Raw genomic sequence first — 25,836 nt, 5'->3', positions numbered from 1 at the left:
CGCCACACTTTCAGAGTGACGTTTCTTTGCTTTGATGTAATAGATTGCACGAGGCTTCAGAAGAGATCGAGCTTCCAAAACAAGCGTCTTCAATTTAGCTGCCTCGACTGCAGGACATTTTCAGTAAAATACACGTAAGTACAGTATGTAGGATAAACAGAATACTACATGGCTTGCTGTTTCGTACCAGATTTACACTCGTTGCTTTTTCAAACTCATGTAAATCTGGTACGACACAGCAAACCATGTAGTATTCTCTATATACATTATAGGCCAGTCATTAGCGAGGGGTATACCAGTCACTAGCGAGGGGTATACCAGTCACTAGCGAGGGGTATACCAGTCACTAGCGAGGGGTATACCAGTCACTAGCGAGGGGTATGCCAGTCACTAGCGAGGGGTATGCCAGTCATTAGCGAGGGGTATGCCAGTCACCAGTGAGGGGTATGCCAGTCACTAGCGAGGGGTATGCAAGTCATTAGCGAGGGGTATGCCAGTCATTAGCGAGGGGTATGCCAGTCATTAGCGAGGGGTATGCCAGTCATTAGCGAGGGGTATGTCAGTCATTAGCGAGGGGTATGCCAGTCACTAGCAAGGGGCATGCCAGTCATTAGCGAGGGGTATGCCAGTCACCAGTGAGGGGTATGCCAGTCACTAGCGAGGGGTATACCGGTCACTAGCGAGGGGTATACCAGTCACTAGCGAGGGGTATACCAGTCATTAGCGAGGGGTATACCAGTCATTAGCGAGGGGTGTACCAGTCATTAGCGAGGGGTGTACCAGTCATTAGCGAGGGGTATACCAGTCATTAGCGAGGGGTATGCCAGTCACTAGCGAGGAGTATGCCAGTCACTAGCGAGGGGTGTGTCTGAAACTTGTGGACAAGGAGTATGTGTGGAAAGCTTGCCTCACTAAAAGCAAGAGTATTCACTCTTTGACAACCCATACAAATGCGACAGGATTATTTCAGAACATCGTCTATTCTCATTCTTTGCATGATTGTGTTTTGATTATAAAAAAAATATTTAAACTGAATTCTTCTGGCAGTCTAGGGGTTACATCTGCCAACAGAGGATGGCAAATACATACCAACAAAACACAACCACATGTACACACAACACAGAAATTCATCATCTCCCAACACACTTGAACTCATCCCAACCACCTGTTCCCCCTTTCCATCTACCTTTCTTCAAACAGTTAACACACACACATACATACAGATTCCATGAAGCCAAGAAAAGCTCACCCTAATATAGCCATCAACACCGACGGTCATCAACTCTCCCTCATCCAGCAAAATCTGCATGATGGGTCCATGATGACACGGCTTGCGACCTTTGCGCGCGATCTCGACCTTGATGAGACCTCCATCCCACAGCATTAGGTTACCCCACTCTGAGCCGGAGAGAACCTTCCCATCAGGCAGTTCAACATAGCCCTCGATGTCGGAGATCTCTGTACGACCAAAACGACCCAGCTCTCCCTGCAGCTTGAGGCCTGTGAAGGTGTCGGCCATCTTCCAAAATCTGGACACAAAAAGCAGAAAAATGAGTCAAATGTACAAATCGTTGCCTACGTTTTGCTAAAGAGGAAAGGGAAGAGCAGCTAGAGTTACAAAGGGTGGAGGTGCAAATTATCAAACATGCCTTTTGGATAAGCTAAAAGGCATAAGCTTCATGCTTGAGTATGGATCCTTAATATTAGATACTATAGATATGTCACAATGCTAAAATTTAATAAAGTTTAGTTTAAACCGAATAATCAAGAACCTGTTTTAAAAATGTAGCTCTGTGCAATTTAGTGACAAACTTTGAGGATATTGGAGTCAGACAGTTACAAAAACAGCTTAGATCTTAAAGCTGTTTGACCTATAATCTCAGCGCAGAAAAAAAGAAAAATACACACACAAGTCCAACTCCACGACCCCACCCATCCACAACAACAGACACAAATTCTTACAGAATACACAAAATCTAGCTTGGATGCGATTTCAAATATCACATATAAAACACACAAAATCAAATTCAAACACACACAAGATTGGCATCTCACCGAATATGAGAAGTACCAGCAGTGGTCAGCTGTCCCTCTAGCTCGGCAGCGAAGGTGACCCGGAAGACGTCCTGAGAGAAAGCCTTGGTCCGCAGCATGATCTGCTCCTGACGCCAGTTCCACACCGTCAGCATGAAGTCGGGGTCACCGCCCTGCGACGCCAGCAGTTCACCATCAGGGCTGCAAAGAAAAAAATCCATATTATTGATATTGTTGCAGCACGGGCGCTGTGGCGGGGTGGTAAGACGTCGGCCTCTTAATCGGAAGGTCGAGGGTTCGAATCCCTGCCGCGGCCGCCTGGTGGGATAAGTGTGGAGATTTTTCCGATCTCCCAGGTCAACTTATGTGCAGACCTGCTAGTGGCTTATCCCCCTTCGTGTGTACACGCAAGCACAAGACCAAGTGCGCATGGAAAAGATCCTGTAATCCATGTCAGAGTTCGGTGGGTTATAGAAACACGAAAATACCCAGCATGCTTCCTCCGAAAGCGGCGTATGGCTGCCTAAATGGCGGGGTAAAAACAGTCATACACGTAAAATTCCACTTGTGTAAAAACACGAGTGTACGTGGGAGTTTCAGCCCACGAACGCAGAAGAAGAAGATGAAGAAGAAGATATCGTTGCAGACATTCTGAGGGTACAGTGGATTCTCCCTTTCAAGACCTACAAAACTCTGAGAAAATCAGGTCTTACAAAGGGGAATAATCATGAAAGTTTTGGGGGAACCTTATATTCTTCTTCTTCTTCTTTGTTCATGGGCTTAGACTCCCACGTTCACTCATGTTTTTGGCACGATTGGATTTTTACGTGTATGACCGTTTTTACCCCGCCATTCAGGCAGCACACACCGATTTCGGGGGAGGCATGCTGGGTATTTTTGTATTTCTATAACCCACCGAACTCTGACATGGATTACAGGATCCTTTCCGTGCGCATTTGGTCTTGTGCTTGCGTGTACACACGAAGGGGGTTAAGTCACTAGCAGGTCTGCACATAAGTTGACCTGGGAGATCGGAAAAATCTCCACTCTTAACCCACCAGGCGGCAGTGACCGGGATTCGAACTCACGACCTCCCGATGAGAAGGCCGACGTCTTACCACCACGCCACTGCGCCCAACCCTATATTGAATCTGCTTCCCCTGAAATCTATGTATGCTGCCTGAATGGCGGGGTAAAAACAGTCATACATGTACATGTACACGTAAAACTCCACTCGTACAATAACGTGAGTGAACGTGGGAGTTTCAGCCCATGAACGAAGAAGAAAAAGACAAAGAAAAATCTTCTGATCAACAGTTCAGTCAGATGGAAGCATCCATGAGCTCAAGATGCAACAGAATAAACTGTAGACTGCAGGAAAGAAATTGTTCAGCTAAGACACAGGATTCGGTCCTTTCAAGTTACCTGAAGTTGAGGGAGGAGTAGGATGACTCGGTACCCCCTCGCAGGATGCGGTACAGCTTGAGGGAGGGGTACTCAAAGACGTTGATGTTGGGTGCACTCCCCTTCTCTCCCACCGCAAAGTGCTTCCTGTTGGGGTGAACCTGCAAAGCAAGCATGTTCGGTGAACTGATATTCTGTTACATTTATATTGAAGAGGGAATGCACACACACACACCTTAAAAGTATTACAAATTCATCTTTTTACGTGCAGATATGTTTCCCTAAAAAAAACATGAGCCAATGAGTGTCCCCTGCTTCTGCAAGCTGGGTCCAGTAAATATGGCACCACAAACTTACAGTAAGAGCGCCAATGCTGCCACTCCTGGTGGAGCAAATATATAGGTGTGCTTTTTGGTCTAGATGTTGAAAAGCTGCACAATGTAGTCTGCAGCCTCCCTTCTATGCTCTCCCTCCCCTCATCCTCAATACCCCCAAACCTCCTTCAACCCATTCACACACACACACACACACAAACAAACTAACCGCAAGAGCTCCGATGCTTCCCCCACTTGTGGAGCGGATGTAGGTGTGTTTCTTGGTGTCGATGTTGAGGAGCTGCAGGATATTACCAGCCATGAACATCAGGTGTTTTTCATCCAGGATGTACAGATTGTTGCGACGCTGGCAGTCGTAGCCAAAAGAGTGTCTAAACAACGCTAAGGAAACTAAATGCAAGTGACAATAGCCTGGTTAGTTTCAAACTACTCCAGTCAGAGCGAGGTTTGTTTGCAGAATGCCTACTACATAGATAAATGTACATGAACTGACGGATAATTGAGTTGCTCATTGTGTTATCACAGTTTTGAGTTTGTTCTATGACTGCTAGTCTCAGAAAGCAATGGAATTTTGTCCCCCTATATTGGAATAAGGTGTACATTAATTGCAGAAATTTAGGAGTTGGGGGACAAATTATTATTATTATTATTATTGTGATCATTTTTATGCGCCTAATCTAGATATAGCCCAAGGCGCTTACATATTAATTTCTGCCGTTTGAAATGAAATTTTTTACAGACAGACAGACAAACAGACATTTTTTACACACAATATATAACGCATTCACATCGGCCAGTGAAGCTCAGTAGCCTATTAGGCGAGCATTCACCTTTCACGGCCTTTATTCCAAGTCAAACGGGTATTTGGTGGACATTTTTATCTATGCCTATACAATTTTGCCAGGAAAGACCCTTTCGTCAATCGTGGGATCTTTAACGTGCACACCCCAATGTAGTGCACAAATCTTGTGAAAAGAAAATCTTCAAGTCTTTAAAGAAAGGACTGAGTGATGTTGAACTAAACATTTTGATGACATTAACAACACAGCCACAACATTTACTCATATTACATATTACCTAATCTTTTTTCTAAAACCAAATTAAAAAGAAAAGAAAAGATATACTCTTTTACAGGTTATATGTAAAACTAGATGATACAGATTTCAGATTACCAAGCAGCTAGCCCACTGTGTCTACAACTAGCATGTAAATCTGTGTAGTTATTGAGAAAGGATACTGCAAGGACAAGAGATCGTTGGGCAGACCAGACCCCTCCGTCACTCGCGCACTGGACTTCATCTCATCATAGTTGTAGAAAAAATCCACAGGTATTTTCACCGCCTCCTCTTCTTCCTTTCTCTTCTTCTCTTCCTCTATTTCTTCTCCCTCTTTCTCCTCCCCTCCTTCCCCCTCTCCCTCCACCTTCTCCTTTCCTTCTTCTCCCCCTTCCTTCTTGTCACCATCTTTGTCCTCTTCTTTGTTCTTGTCTAGATTCTCTTTCTCGTCGTCTTTCTTCTCCTCTCCATCTTCTGCTTTCTTTTCTGCGTCCTCTGCTGGCTTCTTCTCTCCTTCTTCTTTCTTCCCAACTTCTTGGAATGCGGCCGGCTGTTCTGCAGCAGCCTCTCCTTCTGGTTTGGCTTCTTCACCTGCAATACAAAGTGATATATTTTTAATAGGAATATGCTGAAATGAAGAGGGCATATTTTGGCTAGCTCACCGACCTACAGACAGATCAACTGACCAACAAACAAACTGACAGACATACAGACACGCAAACAGCTTAAAAGCACACTGCCTACCTCAGACTGGCACTTTGATACAGATTACTACTTAGATAATCACAGAAATATTAAATCTTTGTGAAAAAAAAGTCCCTGCCTCTGGGAAGCATACCTTCAGTCTTGCTCTCCGTCAACACAGGGCCAGCATCAGTAGCCACCCCTTCTTTTGCCTCAGTTTCACCACCAGGGGGCGCCTCGCCTTTTGCCCCTGCATCTTCAGTGGCACCTGCAGTTTGCTCTGCATCGGGTTTGGCTGCATCTGCTGTCGGTTCACTGGCGGCATGTTCAGCTGGTTCAGTTGCAGTAGCAGGCTCAGCGGGTTTCTCTACTTCTTTCACCGGTTCAGCCGGTTTCTCTGCTTCTTTCTCCGGTACAGCGGGTTTCTCTGCTTCTTGCTCCGGTTCAGCGGGTTTCTCTGCTTCTTTCTCCGCTTCAGCCGGTTTCTCTGCTTCTTTCTCCGGTACAGCGGGTTTCTCTGCTTCTTTCTCCGCTTCAGCTGGTTTCTCTGCTTCTTTCTCCGCTTCAGCCGGTTTCTCTGCTTCTTGCTCCGGTTCAGCGGGTTTCTCTGCTTCTTTCTCCGCTTCAGCCGGTTTCTCTGCTTCTTGCTCCGGTACAGCCGGTTTCTCTGCTTCTTGCTCCGGTTCAGCGGGTTTCTCTGCTTCTTGCTCCGGTTCAGCGGGTTTCTCCATTTCTTTTTCCGGTTCAGCTGGTTTCTCTGGTTCAGCGGTTGCTTCAGTTGCTGGTGCTTGATCTCCTTCTGCTGGGGGTTCTGCACAAAGATATGTCCATGATTTGTTTGTAGACTGTCAACTACAAGTGAAATACGGAATCATAGCAATGACTCTCAGTTTAAAGCCTTGTGCACAGAGATTGAATGTAGGCCATTACAGAGTGTCTGTGTGTTTAAGTGTGAATGTGTGTGTGTGTGTGGTTGTGTGTGTGTGCATGGTTGTGTGTGTGTGTGCGTGGTTGTGTGTGTGTGTGTGTGTTTGTGTGTGTGTGTGTGTGTGTGTGTGTCTGTGTTTGTGTGTGTCTGTGTTTGTGTGTGTTTATGTGTGTGTGTGTGTGTGTCTGTGTTTGTGTGTACATGTGTGTGGTTGTGGGCATGCATGCACGCACATGTGTGTGTCTGCTACTGTATGAGGTCTGGCTGGTGCGTATGTTTAGCAGCTTTTCTTGAGTGTTATGTTGAGGTCAAAAGCACATGCCTCATCCGTTCATAAAAAAAGATATAGAGGTCATGTGTGCTAAGAAAATAAAAAACCAGTCGTTTTTGGACAGCATCTCTCACAGTCATGCGCAGCTGTTTTCGTGATGTCAAACAACAGACCTCAAAGCCAAAGTGTATGACATTAACAAGGATGAAAATGAAAAGCAATTCTCACCTTCCTTCTTGTCACCCTCCCCTGCAAGAAAAAGAAGAAAAAACTGCTTTAAATCGTGTTCAACAATGGTAACGTCTCTTTGAAGAACAAGAAAACAACCACCATTGCACCAAAGTACTCCTTCCATTCAGGTAACCAACTTCTCTCTTTACAGTCACAAACATTTACTTGAAATTACCTTAGTCAAAAATACACACACACACTCACTCACACACACACTCACACACACACACACATACACACACACACACACGGCTTTCAAATCTTCCGAGTTTGACAGACACATTTCTAGTCAAATTGACAACATACTTGCAATAAATTCGAGACTTCGCCGAGGGATTTTCTGCTCAAACATATGAACAATCGTAGAAAAGATCAAATGTACACAAAAATGTAACAAATATTTCGAAATGTAACTATTTTCCTCACCTTCTGCGGGTTTTTGTTCGGGTGGAACGGTTGAATTTTCTTTGGCGTCCATTTTGCTTATCGCCTGTTGCCAAGGGCATCACTCTATGGGACGTAACTCTGAAGCATGTTTCCAACTCAGGAACTAACCGTTCTTGGCTGCGCTAAAAATAATGTTTCACTCCATTCGTTGCTTGACGTTGTAAAAATTCAATGCACACAGTAAGTTTTGTAGACAGTTATAAACCAGAAGATCTGATGACCTGGAGAATTGCCTTTAATGAGTTTAATAACTGCAGAGTGGACGTTGAGCATTGCAAATGATCTGCTTGCGGAATGAAAAGAGGTCAAGGCCATTGTCTGGCGGCTGACCCAAAGTTTCGTAACTCTTGCTCGAATAAGAGAAGACAACCCTTGCTCGGCTTTGGGTGAGCGATGACGCAGTGGGTGATATAAAGACCATAGAGAAGATGGCTTTGTCGTTGAGCCTGATATATATTTAGTATTGAAGCATGTTTTGCTTGTTGAAGTGATCAGAAAGTCATTACATCTTACTATTTAAACTATCCACTGCTGTACCCACTGTTATCACTTTTTGTTCTTTGGCAGCTTTTGCTCCCAAACCCTTCATGAGGGATAATGAAAGCACGCCTCAGAAAAGTAATATTAAGTATTAATTTTGTTACTCTGGTATTTTTGGAACTGAAGAATATCCAATTAGTGTGTGCGTGCCTGTGTGTGTGTGTTATTATGCCTAAGGCGGTTCTGTTGCCTGTGCCTCCTCATCATAGCAAGACTGAATCCGTCCATTATGATGATATGATATGATATGTTGACAGACTGGTACTTAGGCTGTTGAGCCTTTGTCTGATCTTTTGATCAGTTGCTATCCTAGCCTAACTTTGAGCTAGGTAACCTACACGATCTTTTGACCGTGGCCTATTCTATCAACTTTTTCTTGTTTGGTGGGAATTTGTAGTGAGAGGCATACTGACATTTGGGCTATACATATAGTCTTTCAGTGCATTGTCCAAGCGATTTTTGACACTGTTCATTGTCGGCGCTTCCACCACATTCTTGTCCAAGGAGTTCCATGTGTCTATGAAGAAAGATTGTCGGAGAGCTGTTCTGCATTGTTTCTTCTTGAGCTTGAACTGATGTCCACGGGTATTACACAGGCTATTCAGCTCCAGTGGGTTCTTGCAATCGTAGTATCCATGCACGAATTTGTATGCTTCAATCATGTCTCCCCAGATACGCCTATAGCACATGCTTGGAACTAAGTTGACTTGGAATCAAGAGGGTTAATACAGGGTGTCTAAAAAAAAAGTACCCATTTTCTTGTAATACTACTGGCAAGTCAGGGACTTTATTGGAATAATTTTTGCGTGATATTGTAGTCAGTTCATAGAAGTTTTGTCCCCAGTTCACAGCTTTCAGTCGAGATCGTCTGTTTCTTCACACCACGTGATCAATGTAGCCACCCCGTTTTCCAATGACAGACTGCATCCTAGCTCATTGCCATATTGTTCATTACATTTGGGGATGTTTCCTGTGAGATGTTCTGGATTTCTCTGAGAATGTGGTGGGGCTCCATCCTGTTGGAACTACTGTGTCGTCATTCGGATTTCATTGTCCCTTCTCTTAGTTTTTCAATTTCTCGGTCCTGATGTGCGTCTTTTGGGGTACTTTGTTTTAGACACCCTATATATCATATGTGTGTGTGTGTATGTAGAGCAATTCCCAGAAAACAACTTGACAGCTATTTATGAAACCTTGCATGTAAATTCCTCCAGATGATATTCCCAAAGGCTTTCACTTTTTGGATGTAAACATTTGATGACTTCACATCAGGCGCTTTTTAACAAAGAGTTGAGGCGACACTGTGGTGACCACAGGTTGCAATACATTGAAATGTTTGTAATTCTTTAACTCAGTCCAGTTTATAGGATTGCATTTCAGTTTCAAAATTAATGATGTTACTGGATTTGGTATTCCTTCATAGAGATTCAAAGAGTTGATTAATCACTTCGTCTATTTTCAGCACTGGGATTTTCAACCAGGTGTAACAGACTGAAGAGATTTTCCTGAATGCAGACTTTGCAGTGAAGGTACACACACACACACACACACACAGCCAGACAAACTCGCACACACACAAACAGTCTTACAGAGAACAACACAAACACACGCGCACGCACACACACATGGAATAAAAGAGGCCTCAAAACACAGGGTGTATGTACAAGCACGGATGCTTTATTTTCTTGGAGTGAGGTGCTCGCTCTGTCATAGTTCACATCTTCTTACACCCCACCCAGCCCCCCCCCCCCCCCTCCCCTGTCCCACGAACACCCCTCCCTCCCTCCCTCTTCCCCCCAACTCCAAAAAAAGTACCACGCCCACAAAGCCATCCAGAAATGGGGCAGGGTGATGGCTGAACAATTATGTACATGACATCGTTAAATTCTTATGTATATATAATCATAATATGTGACAGTAGCTTCCTCGTCATTCATCTTTTTTTTTTTTATATAGGGCTCACGTTTGTCTGCTCTCTTTCTTTAGAACTGGAGAGAAAGAACGATGAGAGATGTGAATGTGGAAACATAAAAAGATCAAATTATAAAAGAAATGTTAGTAAGAAAACGTAAAAACGCCAGTCCGAGTTAAAAATGAAATCAGAAAAAGTGTGAACGATATAATTAATATATTGACCAAATTATTCTTTGGCAACACTACATCTTTCCCTGCGTACCTTCCCAACATGTTTTCTCGCCTTTGTGATGTAATAAAATGAAGATGCACTCTACAAATGTTAGTAGTAAAAGCTCAACAAAGGTGTTGCCAATCCTTTTGAATAATCATGTTAAACTCAAAATAGTTGAAATGATGCAGGGTATAAAAAAATATTGGCTTTAAATCACTCCTGAATAAACACAGAAATTAAAACTAGTATAGGTTCAAGAATCATAATGTCATTTCAAAAGGCCAGGCAACATATTTCCATCAAAATAAACTAGTCTGAAAGCATGACACAAGCCTAATTCCACCTTACTGAGAAAGAAACAAAATTGTAAAGGTTTATCTTCACAAGAACAGCTCCTCTTCATCATGTGTGAACAAAGCGAGAAAGATGCAAGAAAAGGGACACGTCATCGTCGCATGTCTGTGCGTGAAAAGGACACTTGCGGGGCAGAAAAGACAAAGCATTTTAAAGAATCCAACCACCAAAGCAGAAATTTCTGTTGTCCATCTTTCTGAAAAAGGTCGTTATCAACACATGTACAGGATTATTTCCTGGACTTTTTGTTATAGGAAAAAATTGCATATATTTGTGTGTAGACTAACTCTTCACTTTTAGTTTACCATTTCTAAAGATCAATAGGTGTTTAATATTTCCTTAAAGTTGTCAAGAACACCGCTTTGGTGTTAATCATTTTTAGCATAAGAACAAAAGACAGATACATCAGTCGAAGATATGGTGGATAACTTTCCCCCAAAATAAAACCGATCTCAAACCATTGTTGACTGATTTTAAGAAATAATGTTACTAAGCAACTCACAGGAAAAGGTCCAATAAACTAAAACAAACATCAAAAGAGCAAAGGCTATTTGTCAATTTGTGAGAGCAAAAGAGTTGTAATAGGAACAACTATTGTCTTCAAAATTTTATCAAGTTGGTAAGCTAGAATTACAGACCTTTCTGTTTTACTGATTTGGAACAACCAGCACTGTATTTTTTCTTAGAAGTATCAATCTAGGCTTGCTATTCATTCAAACTTATCTCACATAACAAGAAAATAACACCTGTTTTATAAGTTTGAAAGTTGACTGCAATAAGCATTTCAATGAAAGCCCTTTTCCATCTTACAGAAAGTTAGTTTCAAAGACACACTGCTTTCTTTTTTGGATCAACCTTTTTCAGAGGGGAAAACACTTCCGACATGCGTCTTTTTCCGCAGGAAACTTAAGTATAGAAGTACAGAAAAGTGTCCAGGAAAGGGGCAGGTTTCAAATCCACATCATTTCAAGAGAGAGAGAGCTACAGTTCAAGATAACTGGCGGCAAACGTCCACGAGAAAAATCCACTCCTATACATGGTGTCACATGACAAAAAGCTACACACGCACACACTTGTACACTCCCTCCCCTCCCCCCACACACACAGTGGGGTAAGAGGGTGGAAGAATAAATAATGTGATAAAACATATCCATGGTGAATTATATACACTGGGGGAAGCTTTGGGGACAGGGGTATTCAAAAAACAAACAGGACTTGTCATGTCAGTTAAAAATCATTCCGTCTATTAAGATTTGTTTAAAAATTGGCGTGCATTCCTCATTCTTGATCTGCACTTCATTCTTACCCAGTACACATTCTCACCTCGTTCTTATTCTGAAACAGCATACATGCTCATGCAGTACAAATTCTCAAACATCATATAATATCCCCAAGAGGAAAAAATGTTGCAGGAACAGACCAATGCCATGCAGAATAAAAAGGGGTACATTACCATAATACTACACACAAAAACTCAGTTAAAAGTCAAACTTTCTCTGTGGTCGATTTAGTCTACTATTATTCACCAGTAGTTATTACTTTCATTACATTTTGACTTTGTTTTGAAGGAATTACAAGACTTTATTTTGGTTTAAATTAAGATTTGACGCAAGATGTGTCAAACTTTAGAGAAAAACACAACAACACACAAAACAAACCTAAAACTCTAACAACAGAGTGGTAAAAAGCCTTCATATGGAAAATAAGCACTTTTTATATGTTATTATCTTTTTTAAGAAGTTGTTTGCGAGCCCAAAATTATTTGGATAAAAATGTATACAACTGAATTAAAATGCAATCTTGCACTACTAAAAAAGGTTCGACAGAAACATTATAACACAATATAAGCTTGACAATGGAACAACTCAATGAATCCAACATACCACCAGTGTACACAAAGATTCATTGGTTAATTGCCCAAGGTTCTACCCTGTATCAACAATAGGGAACACACACACACACACACACACAAACACAGCAATAGATCCACACATGCTCACTCTAACCCATACTCTATTTCTTCTTCTTTTCTTGCATACCCCCACAAACACACTCATGCACACACACAGATCCTACCAATAAAAGAAAGTAGGTGGGGCGGTGGAAAATATTCTGCAAGGTGGCCCATTCGCTACCGGCAACCGACTCATCATCATCATCATCACAGCTTCTAGAATTCAGCATGTTATGTACAGATGTGCTTCTTTTCATTCGACACCAGGCTTAAGTCTTCAAATACATGCACTCCATCAGTCCCAGATAAAAACTCTTGTTCATTTCACTCCTTAGATCCATATCTTGACAGTTAAAATAATCATGACATTTAGCTGCACGAAATATCTGTGTGATCACTCGTGACCAAGAAGTAAGGCTAAAATTCTTTCTATAAACCGGAAATAAAATCCTTTGCCTCTTCTCATTCTTCAGTATAAATTTCTGGCAAATCGTGTGACACTCAAATACAGTACTCCCCGGTTAACGTCACTACCGTTTAAGGTCACACCTCTGATAACATCAATCAGGGTGTTGGTCCCGACCTAAAGCCTTCTTTGTATGACTAAGAAAACCTCGCTTTGCGTGACCTCGGATACGGGAACACCTCTTTTTAGGTGACCCCCGTTCTGGTCTCTAAATGCAGAAGACCACCGTTTAAGATCAAGCGAAACTGAAACGGAAAAAAATCTCTCAATTTTGCGGCCTTGACAGGTTTTTTCTCCATATGACGTCAAAAGAGAAGTGACGCACAAATCAGATTATTTGGCCCGATTATTTTACCCCAAAGAGAAGGATGAGGAAATCTTTCGCAAATAAAACTTGGAAAATAGTTCCCGCCAAAAAAGTCGTTGAACCAATCAAATTGCCAGTTCGTCATGTCACGTCTGCTTGTTTTCCTGCCGGTTTCCGTGTGCTGCTGAGTAGTGCCAATTTTAGGCCAAAATAAAAGACATTGTTGAAGATTTGAGATATTTGGAAGCTCTCTCTCTCTCTCTCTCTCTTTGGGGCGGGGACGTAGCTCAGTTGGTAGTGCGCTGGCTTTGTAGCCAGTTGGTCGCCATCAACATGGGTTCGATCCCCAAGTTCGGCGAGAGATTTATTTCTCGGAGTCAACTTTGTGCAGACTCTCTTCGGTGTCCGAACACCCCCGTGTGCACACATGCGCACGAAAAAGATCCCACGTTCACAGCGAAAGTCTCAGGGCTTGGAAAACACGAAGACACGCATGCATCATCTCTCGTCTCCGATTATCATGATCGTATTTCGATACTTTGACGAGACAAACCCAATGCTGATGTCTCGAAGAAGACAGCCACAGCGGGCTTGTTCGAATCAAAGTATCACACCATATCTTCAACGTATTACCAATACCTGTCCCAATATAGACCAGTTGGTCTAAGAGGACGTTAAACCCTAATAGTCAGTCAGTCTTTCTCTTTCGTTCCCCCTCTCTCTCTTCTCTCATGGTCTCTGTTTCCGTCTGTCTGTCTGTCTGTCACTCTCTGTCTCCGACCCCTCTCCTCTCTCTCTTTCTTTGCCCCTCTGGCCATCTCTCTCTCTTCTATGATGTCTCTTTCTCTCTCTCTCTCTCTTCCTTTCAATTCCCCCCCCCCCCCCCCTCCTACTCTCTCTCTCTCTCGATCTCCCTCTTTTTAACTCTATGTCTCTCTCTCCGTCTCCTCTCTTTATCTCTGTCTGTCATGATCAGTTTGTCTGTGTCTCTCCTCTCTTTCTATGTCTGTCTTACCTCACATCCTCTCTCTCTCTCTACCTCTCTCTCTCTCTCTACCCCTCTCTACCCCCCTCTCTCTCTCTCTCTCTCTCTCTCTCTCTCTAATGCAGCTGATGGTCTCTGTGTCAGTGTCAGTATGTCAGTGTGTGTCTCTCTCTGGATCTGCCCATTATTACGTCATTGACTTTCAATTGGCCGGAAGTCTTTATGGGGCCCCAAACTAAACTCTGATCTCCTCGGATAAGATCATTTTCTACTGAAATTGATCTTATCCGAGGATCGGTTAACGTGTCCCTCGGATAAGATCACGATTTTTTTTTTGGTCCCAAGGGGGGTCACCTTATCCGAGGAGTACTGTATCTGTTAAAACTTGAATGGAAACTAAATCCTCAGTCACACAACGGAGTAGATTCTCTTCATGTTAAATATGTTTTGTCTTTTGTGTTTATTTTGTTTTTTTAAAACGTTTGATGTTTTTGTTGTTGCTTACTTTTATTTGCAAGGGATTTAGATCAGATGGGAAGATGTCAAATCAATTATCAAGGAAGGTTTTATTCTGATTTTCTGTTTTTGTGCAGGACTTTTAAGCCTACTGAGGAGCCCTATTTTGAAAGGTATAAAGTCAAGATTCATTACCATTTACTGAGACCGTTCATACATCTTGGAAATCTTCTTTCAGGCAAATATTTTGTAGTTGTACTAAGTTTGTTTACTGAACACTTAAGTCCTGTAAACCACACTGACCAAAATCATTTTCACAGGAATTTCATCGAACAGAATTACACTGTGACATCCATACACACATCCACTCATCTGACGTTTGAGCCAACTTCATTCAAACTGTTTGGCATTGGGCAAAAAATGCTACATAGTTTACAAAGCATTCGATTCAGGCTTAGAACAGCCCATTCCAAATTTCTCATCTTATCCAAATTTGTTCTACTTTTATTCATTCCTTCATTCCAAAAACATTGCAGACCAAAAGACACCTACGTCAATCGGAACGTTTGAGGCCAACTGCAAAATGTCCACCATCAAGTTTTACCAACAGAACAAGCTTTCCTTTTATTTCCAGGTAATTTTACTCCAGTCCCATGATTCAAATCTTACCGTAAACTCTCTTTTCCACTTTTTCTGAGTTGGTTTTCACAGCATCCTAGTCCAATGCTACTCGATTCGTTCGTTCACACAGTTTTACATTTCACTCCACGTATTCTTTACCCACCCCCTTCACTTCAGTCACAACAAAAGGTAAAGACTATTTCAACCCCCGCACAGGGCCTCACGCCCCAGTTCATGGTACATGCTGCTTGTTCTGTCCCGCTCCAGCAGGGATCTGCTTCCGTTCCAAGAGCCCTATGAAACAGAGTGACGCACCACTCCCGCAAAATTGTTGTATGATACATAACAAACACTCAGCAAGCAAGTACAGCCTAGGAATACAATGACAAGTTGTATTACACAACTAACCCACAGGTCATCTCTCTCTATCCACTTCGCAAAGTTTGCTTGTTTTTGCTTTCTCTCTCTTATTTAAAATTCATTAAAAAAAATTCAGCTAGATTTCATTTTCAACGAGTCCATGCAGTTGCCATGCTCTTTTCTACACAATAATGAAAGTGTTTCTTGGTAGTAGTATTCTTGGGCACACAAAAACATGTCATTATCATTCTGCCGAATCCAACTTGCATTTCCAATTTCAAACTCTGTATAAAGCACATGCTATGACAATCCACACGAGAAATACAATCTGGCCATGACAGCTCGAGTTCAAGGTCACTGAAGCTTCAAGGCGTTAACAGGCACAGTAAAGGGACAGCACTCCTGGCGTCTGACCCATCACTTGGAGAGTGACACCCCCTTCCTTCCTCGGGTAAGGGCGGCCACACACTCGCACGTTTTTTTTCTCTTCTTCTTCTCCATTTCTTTTCAGCAATTCCACTTTGAGTTTATAAGACTCCACCCCAGTTTGTCCAAGTGTCAATGTATCAGCACAGTTTCTCTCTGCCTGGCGAAGCAGTTCTTGAGAGCAGACACGAAACGCAACACGACTGGTTAATGATGTCCTTTTCTCACCAAACCAAGCCTCTGACATCGTACGATGCACCAAATCACACTAGAGAATGTCTGTACACGCAGCAGTTCATGATACCAGCTTTTGTCTCTCCTCTCTCTTTCACTTTTGTCTTTCAACTTCTCCGTCTTTTTCCGTTGTCTGTCCATCGCATGGCAGGATTACACTGCCTGCTTCTGCCTGCTCTTAACCCCCGACACTGAATTCATCCCACATGCAAAAACCCCGCAGCTGTTTGCCTTTTATCCACTTTTCCCCTCTTGGTTGGTGAATGCTTTCTCATTTTCTTTTTCAAAGTCATATCTATCTTAAAATGCCCACTGCAACACAAGAACACTGTCAAAGCAGAAAAACAGTCCACGTCTTCGTCCCTTGGCAAGGTAGTAGAGATGCCTGCTAATTAATATCATTGCAGCAGAAAAATGTGGAAACGGAACTTGAAGCAACTGTATGCAACAGAGTTGTCGTTAGTACGTGGCAAGTAACCCCTGCCTCAGTGGGTGATAAAAAATAAAACAAATACACTGAATATTTGGCCGACAAGACAAGAGACGTTTGATTTTAATACCGCAGTGGATGCCCTATGGGAACTTGTCATGCTGCTTGTTATGACTGGTATCGTCATGTTGCTTTCCAGGTTCTTTCTGCCATCACAGCAAACTGAGTCTACTGTTTTTGCTCATGTTTGCTGAGGGATGAATGGGGAGGGGTTATTTTTTCCAGAAAGTGTCTGCCTAGTTTGTAAAACGCCCGTGAGAGATAAACTATCTGGACATATGTATGCTGTCCCGCTGTAAATGAGACCCAGGTTAATGATTTTGTGCCCTGAATTTCTAAATCCAAGTGTGATTTCTCCCTGACCAAATTGTTAACTGAGAACTTTTGTTGTTGTGGTCAGCATTTTATTCTTGTTGGTTAATTTTTTGTTTCCTAGCTCATATTTTCTATCTTTTTAAAAATATTTTTGTGTGTGTCTGTCACTCTGTGGTGTGATTCTGAAGATACTTCTCGACGCCTCAAACTTTTTGTTTCCTTTAGCTTACCTTTCTATCAGCAAAGATGTCTCAGAATGATTTCTAACTTCCTAAGCAGCTATTCTTATTTAAATACTTAAATAGAACATGAATAACAAAGACACAAAATTTATCAGACAAGTTAAATCAGTTTTGTTTTCTGGATTGTATTTGTACAAAGAATAACAAATCTTGTGGCATTAAAAATGTTGCTTCTGCATTTAAATGATACACTAAGGCTAAAACACTTCACATTTTTTTTCCATTTAGAACGCTTTATGAATCACAATCATGCTTGCCACAAAAAAGAGTTAAGCATAAAAGCGAAGCATGTTGTCAATATTAAGTCTTCAATTCTTTTTTCTTCATTAATCCAAAGAGGAATAATTACACAATGTGTGTGTGTGTGTGTGTGTGTGTGTGTGTGTGTGTGTGCGCGCGCGTGCGGGGACATGTGTGTGTGTGTGTGTGCGCGCGAGGGGACGTGTGTGTGTGTGTGTGTGTGTGCGTGCGCGCGCGAGGGGACGTGTGTGTGTGTGTGTGTGCGTGTGTGTGTACACATGTATTCATGTGCATGCATGCAAGCTTGATTGTATGTTGGCAGTAAAAGTAATTCAGCATGCTTCAAAGTCAAACTCTAATCTGATCCCTACTCCGGTTAGTTCTTAATCTTATCAAAAGACAGCACACCTCAAATTTTTCACACCCAACAAAATCAGGTGTTGGCAAAGTCATGACCAGAAATGTTCAAAGAAACTGGCCCAGCTTTCAAAGCTCAAGATATGTAGTCAGGTATGTCGTCACCATGCAGTAGATCCACCAATGGTGTCAGATCGTACGTTTTACCGTTCAATGGGCGTCTACGGGCAGAAATCCAAAGATGGTGAATGTAACTGGGCACAAAGCTGAGAGCAGTCTGGCGGAAAAGTGCAGAGCGACGCGGTGAAAGAGCAGCTAGGCGCCAAGCTCAACACAATGAATCCATGGACTTCAGTGTGAGAACTGAAGATGAGAAGCACACAAACCCTCCTCCTCTTGGCTTCACGGCATGTAATCCATGGAACTACAGTCTGAAAACTGAAGACACGAAGCGCACACAGCCTCTCCCTGGCTGGTAACGGCGGACAAAGCCACAAGGAACAGTAGTAGCGGCAGGGGTCTGCAAGAGTTGTCGTCTCCATGGCACGATGGCTCTTTCCCTCTTCTCCCCGGCTTCACCGCAACCAGTATCCAGACAATGCTCGGACCAACATAGCAGCAGGAGGGGTCTGCAAGTGTTGTCGTCACCATCGCGAGAAGACCTCTTCCCTTCCCCTATCTCCGTGCAGTGTTGTCCTTGCAGCGAGTTGACCACACACCCCTCCCCCTATCTTCACCTCCCTCCCTGGCGTTGGGTCAATGGCTGGCCACGGGGCTTTGCTGCACACACACGCCCATCATGGGTGACTCCTCCCCCCGGGGGGGTTCTTGGGCAGTCCTGTGTGCTGTGGGGGGTGGGCCAGAGCCCTCACTGAGGGGCTGGGGGACGGAGGTGGCGGAGGCCTGGGTGATGGTGAAGGGGTAGTTAGCGGCGGGCCAGCTCTGCTGGGGGAACTGCGAGTACTGGGGTCCGGCGGAGGACGACGGGTAGCCTCCCAGCTGCATGCTCAGCGAGCCCAGCTGGGGTTCGATCCCCTGAAGACTGGCGCCTGTGGGGCCCGAGTGTCCGTGGTGAAGCGTGCTGAGGTCGACTGGAACACTGGCCGTCGGGGCGAGAATTCCCCCACCACCCACACCCCCGCTGGACAACATCTGCCCCGGGCGCTGTGCGTGGGGGTGCGAGATATCCGGGGGCGGGGCGTAGGGGTGCCCCGGCATGCCCATGTTCTGCGGCCCTGGTAGCGCGGAGGATGACGAAGACGACGTGGAGGAGAGAGAGGTGGTGGAGGACTGCACTGCTGCCAGAGGACCAGACGTGTGCCCACCCAGGTGGTGATGGTGGTGGCCGCGGTGAGTGGTGAACTGCTGACCCAGGTGCATCAGAGACCCCCCACCGTTGTTGCTATGGCGCCCCTCCCAGCGACTGTTGTTGCCCTGATGTGCGGGCGGCGGGGGGATGCGATGGGCGTGACCGGAGGGGCTCTCGCAGTCCATGATGGCCGGAGGAACGGGGTGCTGCTGGGAAGCGGAGTAGGAGTGGGGGTGGTGGTGGCCGTGATGCTGGTGGGTGGGGTCGGACCGCGCTCGGCCGCTCGACGTGCTCCCCACTGTGGACACACAAGGTACGTGCAACATGAGGAAGGGGAGTGATAATGGCCACACAAATTTTCCAACCAAGAATGCTACTAAATCCACACATGACCTCAAATGTATCCTTCATCCAATCTATTGTACCTTGTTACTGTTTATTCTCACCTTTAGATCATACATGCAAACCCCACATGGAACTGCATCAACAGTCTATTAGCCGTCACTGATCACTCTCTATACAATCCCATTTCCCCAATGAACTGTCAGACCTACTTCCTTTTGGGAAGTACAGTAAAGCCTTCACAATTCATGAGTTGATCTCATTGGGGATTTAAACAGTCCATTGTTTTGAACCAACTTAGCCTTGTCTCTCAGTCAGTATGATCAAGTTATAAGAAAGCTATAACACACTGCACCTGCTCAAGATGTTGTGTCTACTATTCCAATTTACCACAAAAACAAAACATGCATAACACGAAGCAAACCAGCTACCATCATGTCCAAGCAACCCACATCATCTGGCCTAAACCTTGACCCCCATCTCTCTACGTCACACATTTCTACACATACACTGATAAGTATTATGTACTGCACGCAGTGGAACTTTTCCTTTAAGACTTCAAAAACATTTTTAGGTCTTCACACTAAATGGTGGGATTTTATGAAAAGAAAATGAGGAAAACTAGTTTTTAAAAGGAAGAAATGTCTCAACAAGGGGGGGGGGGGGGTGTGTGGGGGGGGTGGGGGGGGTGGGGGGGTTCCACTGTACTTCTTACTGTAAGATTGTAACTGCCAGAATAAACAAACAATTCAAAAAAAATCTCACTACGAATCAGACAGACCTTAACTACCAAGCAGCCAACTAAAATGTACCAGGTACCAGTACCAATCATTCATATAAACTAATTCAGTAGAACCATTTTCCAGTTTCCCAAGTATAGCCCAGGGATCTCAAAACTGTGCATCCTGGGTACTCTAGTCTATGCACTAGAAGCCGAAAAAAAATGTACTAGAAATTCTTGAAGGGGGACCCACCATGACTAATCCCGAAAAGATCGGGACCTGGCATGCACTAAATGTGCATTATCGAACGTACCGTCCGCACTTATTTTCAGACTGTGACCGTCTGCTAGTTTTCATAAAGAATGGACAAGAACGTACTCTTGGCTAGATTTTCAAGATGAGAACATATTCTGCATGATCTGTACAGACGCAAATTGACAGAGTGAATCTAACCGATATAAAAAATAAGGCCTTTGTGAAGGTCTCACAGAACTTCCAAAAGTCCTCCTGGTCTTGGGAGCGGGACCCTGTCAAGTTCTGCTGAGGGGGTCCTTGAACCCCCTAAATATTCAAATTGGGGGTCATGGGACCCTCTCGGTAGAGCATCAGTGGGAAGCCCTGATAGCCTTAGAACAGTTGCTGATGAACTGCAGCATAGCTGCTAACCTTCTGAAGTCAAAATCCAGGAGCCAGGGGGACCGTTTAGTCTTGGATATGAGCAGGGAGAAGTTGTAAAATTCGGGAGATTCCCGGAAAATCCGGGAGGGTTGGCAGCTATGAGTCTGACTGCAGTAACCCTTCCGGATTTGTTCAAATGTGACCCTCCACCACGAAATGAGTCGCATGTCACCTCGCGCGGTTCTGCGCTAGGCGTAATATAAGTCCGGGGAGTGTCTGGTAACAGTGTGTGGGTCACCTTAGTTACAGGCTTATAACTCAAACAGTTTTTGCTCTTTTCTAAAACGGTTTTCACCACTGGATAGAGCATAAACAACTCTTCATGAAAATGTAAAAATATGAAAATCATGCAAAGGTGACATGTGACTCATTTCGTGGTGGAGGGTCACAAATGAGTGTTCTAGCCCTAGCCTAAGTAAAATCTTTTGAAGGTTTTGTAGGTTGCACGTGCATTGTCTGTGATGGTTTACACAGGAAGTAACAGCATCTTTGTTTTATTTTGTCTATTTTTTCAATAAAACCTTCCTATCTTGTGATGTATTATTGTTACATGGAAACTGATTTAGACTAAGCGTGAACTCTTTTAAATGGCCGTTTTTTTTTTAAATTCTGCATAACCGTGAAAAGAAACGAAAACGCTAAGAAAAGTAAAATGTTATTTCACTAGCAGAGAAGGGCGCTGATCAGTGTCGAAGTTTGTCTTAAAATTATTCATGCACAGGAACAAATTAACAACTATCTCAACTGTTTATGTTTTCTGCACATTATTATTTTCACAGTTATTGTTAAACAGCACATCCTGCTTTCGTTGTGTGTATGGTCTATAAAAAAAATAAAAAAATAAAAATATTAACACAAAAAATGTGCATTTTGAAACACAAATTAGATCAATTTATAAAGCACTTCACAAATCTCAACCAGTACAGCAAAAAAAACAAACAACCCAAGTAAGCTCAAAAACACTGTACAGCAACAGCACAAAGACACACTTTGCCTCGTTACAATGTCTGGCGTTACAACGGGTCAACAGATCTAGTTTGCTGGTTTCAGTAAGAAGGGTGGTGAGGGCTATATTTCGGCCCCATCTGTACAGTGCACTAGCTTCAACTGGCAAAGAATGGAACCACGTAACCAACAACTGCCAACACCACTACAACCAATATGCCACGACAGAAAGAACAAGAAACAGAGAAACAGGCTTCAAGACAACAAAGGGGTATCGAGCAAGAAACAGGCACTAAGCAGGCTAGGAGCAAAACATTTCATGAAAAACAAAGAAATAAACTTTGAACAGATATGAAACAGGGTAGCATAAAACAGAAAAACAGAGAGAAAAATTCAGTGGAACCCTCATTTTCAGACCATTACCCTTTTCCCAGGTTCTTGCTTTTCCCGGTTGTTTGGTCAGTCCTTCCAATAAATGACATCCATTTTAGGTCTTATACCAGCAGGCATAAGATCATGAAATTGTAAATAAGCCTAACATTTATTTAAACAAAAGATGCAAAATCGTGCAATCTTGGAATCTTAAAAAAATTATTTCTGGAGCACCAATAATCAAAAACAAATCCGCTAGCTGACAGACAAATCTCATGTCTCTGTTAGGGCCACAAAAAAAATAGGTCTGTTTACGGTAACATAGGCCAAAAAAATAGGGTCGGTAGGTCGGGATTTTCCCCCCCCCCCCCCCCCCCAAAAAAAAACCATATTTTTACGTTATTTTGCCAAAAAAACAAGATTTTTTTTTTTTTTCCCCCCAAATGCCAAAAAAAAGTCTAGGGTCGCGCGAAAAAACTAGGGTCGGTCGGGTTACCATAAACAGACCTTTTTTTTTTGTTGGCCAAAGACATCTTTTTCTCAGATTTTTACCTGATCTAAAAAGGGAGGTTCCACTGTATCAAGAGAGCCCAAAAACAAGAGGCAGAAAAAAAAGAGAAAAGAGGGCAAGGCACGAGAAGCTTGGAGAAAGCGAGCGAAAGGGAGAGAAAAGGGGAGGCTACATACTATTGGTGGACGGCAGAGGTGGACAGGGCGAGCGGCCAGCACTAGCTACTGGGGCCTGAGCTGTCCGCGGCTGACCATGCCGTTGACGAAGCACGCCGGCCCCGACCCAATGTCTACAACAGCAAGGGGACGCCACTGTGACACACTCACATACAAGGGCGCAAATCTTTTCTTCCCTCTCGTTGTCAGTGCAAAACCCAAGAATGTACAGAGGGGCCGAGAGGGGAGTTTACAGTTAGGCTAGCTATGACGAATGATACATGAACTTGCTTGGGTTGATGGTAGTTATGATGAACGAGAAACTAACTTGCTGTTAGGTTGTGATTTGTGATTCAATGAACCCGGCAGGTGCCGAGGTGAGTCAACGAAAGAATGAGAATGAAAGCCAGACGATGGTTGGGGACTAATGTGTGTGTGTTAGTGCAAGCTGTCTGCAACTGACCAGCTTAGGAAGCACGCTGGCCCCCATACAATATCTACAACAGCAAGGGGGGCGCCACTGTGACAGACTCTCATACAGGGGCGCAAATCTTTTCCCCCTTCTGGTTTGTGAGTAGGAATGGGGGGGGTAGAGAGGGAGATCTGGGCAGATGGGGAAAGACGAGTAGAGGACAAAGTTTGAGGTGAAACTGAAAGAAGCCTCGATGAACAACAAACTGGCTTGCTATGTGCAGTTTGCTATGTGGATGAGATGAGTGATTCAATCAAACTGAAAGCCAGGAGATATTTGGAGAGAAATGAGCAAGAAAATGGGTAGCTTGACTGCAATGCACTACCTTTGAATAGTATTGGGTTGTGACAAGTGATTCAATCAATATGAAATGTTGAAAGCCACATGATTGTTAGAGAGTAAGGTGTGTTGATGCATCCATCTATATTTATGTGTGTGTGTGTGCGACTGCCTGACAGTATTTGGATGTGGAAGCATACGTGCCCAGTTATGGCTGCATGTCTGCATACAAGTACATTTTCATTTATATGGTTCTACATCGTAACATGCATGTATACACTTCTGGGCATAAGGAAAGAGAGAGTGTGTGTATATCAAAAGCTAAGAAACATGATGATGTCTGTTCTGTAGAGTTTGGAGCTGAGACGGATATTGAGAATCAACCAGTTTGAGTTTCCACAAGCTGCAATAAGCTAAGGGTTGAACAAGTGGATGCATGATTTTTGGTGTTAATGCAATACCTTTTTTTAATATCAGATATGATTGAAAGGACCATGGCGGATAAATGATTCTATGAGAGGATAACTGTTAGCGGTTAGGTAGCGACAGTTAAGACAGACACTCAGATTACAGAAAAAAAAAGAACCACTACTAGTACATTCTACAAAACAACAGAAATACAGAGAACAAGAGAAACAGCATGATGATGACGTGGTTATTACAGATGCGTTTAGCAATGGTGGAGGCAGTAGTGGTAGTACATGTACTATTTTTCTCTGAAAATATTTTTTCTACACAAATACTGAGTTCTGTTTCAAAAATCTCTAAGTTTCTCTAGTTGCACGCAGGGTGAGCTGAGACCTACATACCTTAGAGCACGATCATACCAACAGTGTCCTTTTTGTTGTTCTTCTTTTTTCCTTTCTTTCTTTTTTGTGAAAACTGAGATCATTTTCAACTGTCGACACAGAAATGAATGGGGATGAATGTGAATCCACTAAATACTACAACTTTTTTTTAATTTTTTTTATGCGAAAACCCACGATAGTTTCAACTACCAAGGAGTAAGAGTTTGAGACAAGAACACAGAGTGGAAATCATTTGAAATAAACACAGCAAGACATGAACACAACACAGACAGACCTAGCAGGGAGGGTTGGTTGATGGAGCACAAAAAGCAGCAACAACAACAAATGCGTGAACTGAAATGTGAGTACGTTCTGTTCCCCGAGAATGACCAGAAGAGAGATGAAAATACATTGAAGTAACAATGCAGGGGACAGGAAGGGGTGCACACATTACAACAACAACAATCATCAAAACAGAGAAATTCATTCACTGAAAACACATTATAAAAAATTTAAAAAAAATTTTAAAAAATGCCACATAAAATGTAACAGATAATATAAACACCATGCAATGAACTCTCCGTTTCCCCTCCTTACAAATTACCTCCCTTTAACCAGAACATTGAAAGTGTGCATACATTGTGGTTTTTTTACACTCAGGGGTAAAATCACTGTGTGATTTGCGACGGATGACATTTGACAAGACCTATTTTGCACAGATATGTGGCTCAAATATGTACCCAGCACTAAATAGAAAGACAATATTTACGCAACAATTTTGCAATCAATCCCTCTTTGTTGAAATATCATTCTAGTGGTACTTTCTCAATGTCTGGCGTTGAAGATTTCCTTTTTTCACTATTCAAGTGCAGCATAAGATCACCAGTCACTATTGCTGAGAAAGTGCAATTGTTTCAGCACTTCCTCTCCCAAACATTAATGTTAGGCTGAAGAAAAGGTGATGCTTGAATGCACATTTTCCAGAATTTACTTGTTGGGTTTAGAGATAATCACTATATTCACTTAATAAGTTGATATATAGAAGAATGACTTTTTCCAACCCAACACCTTGTGAACAAAAAGTAATTGGCAGTCTCAAAGATCAAAATGTCAATAACTCAAAACAAGAACTCTAGATTTGAAGTGTGCAATATAAAACAAATTGAAAACACGGCCAAGAAACAGATTACCCGGTGCATGTGTAGGCTTGGCTGTTAATGTTACAAGCAAAACCTCTCATCTTTTAAAATCAGAAAAAATGTTAAGATGATCAACCCTCCAAAAGCACACTCAAGACAGACAGATGATGTTTAGTCAAAGTTGTGCACCATAGCAAAGCAAGGTCTGTCTGGTCAGTTGTCCAAAGCAAGGTCTGTCTGGTCAGTTGTCCAAAGCAAGG

The 25,836-nt window shown here is 43.0% G+C and overlaps 2 protein-coding genes across 3 annotated transcripts in view; both read right to left on the bottom strand.

The window, feature by feature from the left end:
* Positions 1-7,473, bottom strand: part of LOC138972723 (cilia- and flagella-associated protein 44-like) — a 50,053-nt gene extending 42,580 nt beyond the window's left edge. Inside the window, exons 1-8 of the mRNA XM_070345379.1 lie at positions 7,369-7,473; positions 6,940-6,960; positions 5,667-6,323; positions 5,011-5,419; positions 3,982-4,144; positions 3,460-3,599; positions 2,056-2,235; positions 1,250-1,529 (exon numbers count right to left, since the gene is read on the bottom strand). Of these exons, the coding sequence (XP_070201480.1) occupies positions 1,250-1,529; positions 2,056-2,235; positions 3,460-3,599; positions 3,982-4,144; positions 5,011-5,419; positions 5,667-6,323; positions 6,940-6,960; positions 7,369-7,420 (1,902 nt within the window). The 5' untranslated portion in view covers positions 7,421-7,473. The remainder of the gene's footprint in view (positions 1-1,249; positions 1,530-2,055; positions 2,236-3,459; positions 3,600-3,981; positions 4,145-5,010; positions 5,420-5,666; positions 6,324-6,939; positions 6,961-7,368) is intronic.
* A 2,294-nt stretch (positions 7,474-9,767) lies between these two features.
* Positions 9,768-25,836, bottom strand: part of LOC138972714 (dual specificity tyrosine-phosphorylation-regulated kinase 1A-like) — an 82,507-nt gene continuing 66,438 nt past the window's right edge. For both annotated transcript variants that reach the window (XM_070345370.1, XM_070345369.1), the window contains exon 9: positions 9,768-19,471. In XM_070345370.1, the coding sequence (XP_070201471.1) occupies positions 18,621-19,471 (851 nt within the window). In that variant the 3' untranslated portion in view covers positions 9,768-18,620. The remainder of the gene's footprint in view (positions 19,472-25,836) is intronic.

The sequence above is a fragment of the Littorina saxatilis genome, linkage group LG8 (assembly GCF_037325665.1).
Source record: "Littorina saxatilis isolate snail1 linkage group LG8, US_GU_Lsax_2.0, whole genome shotgun sequence".
NCBI lineage: Eukaryota > Metazoa > Mollusca > Gastropoda > Littorinimorpha > Littorinidae > Littorina > Littorina saxatilis.
This window is presented reverse-complemented; position numbering and strand designations above follow the sequence as displayed.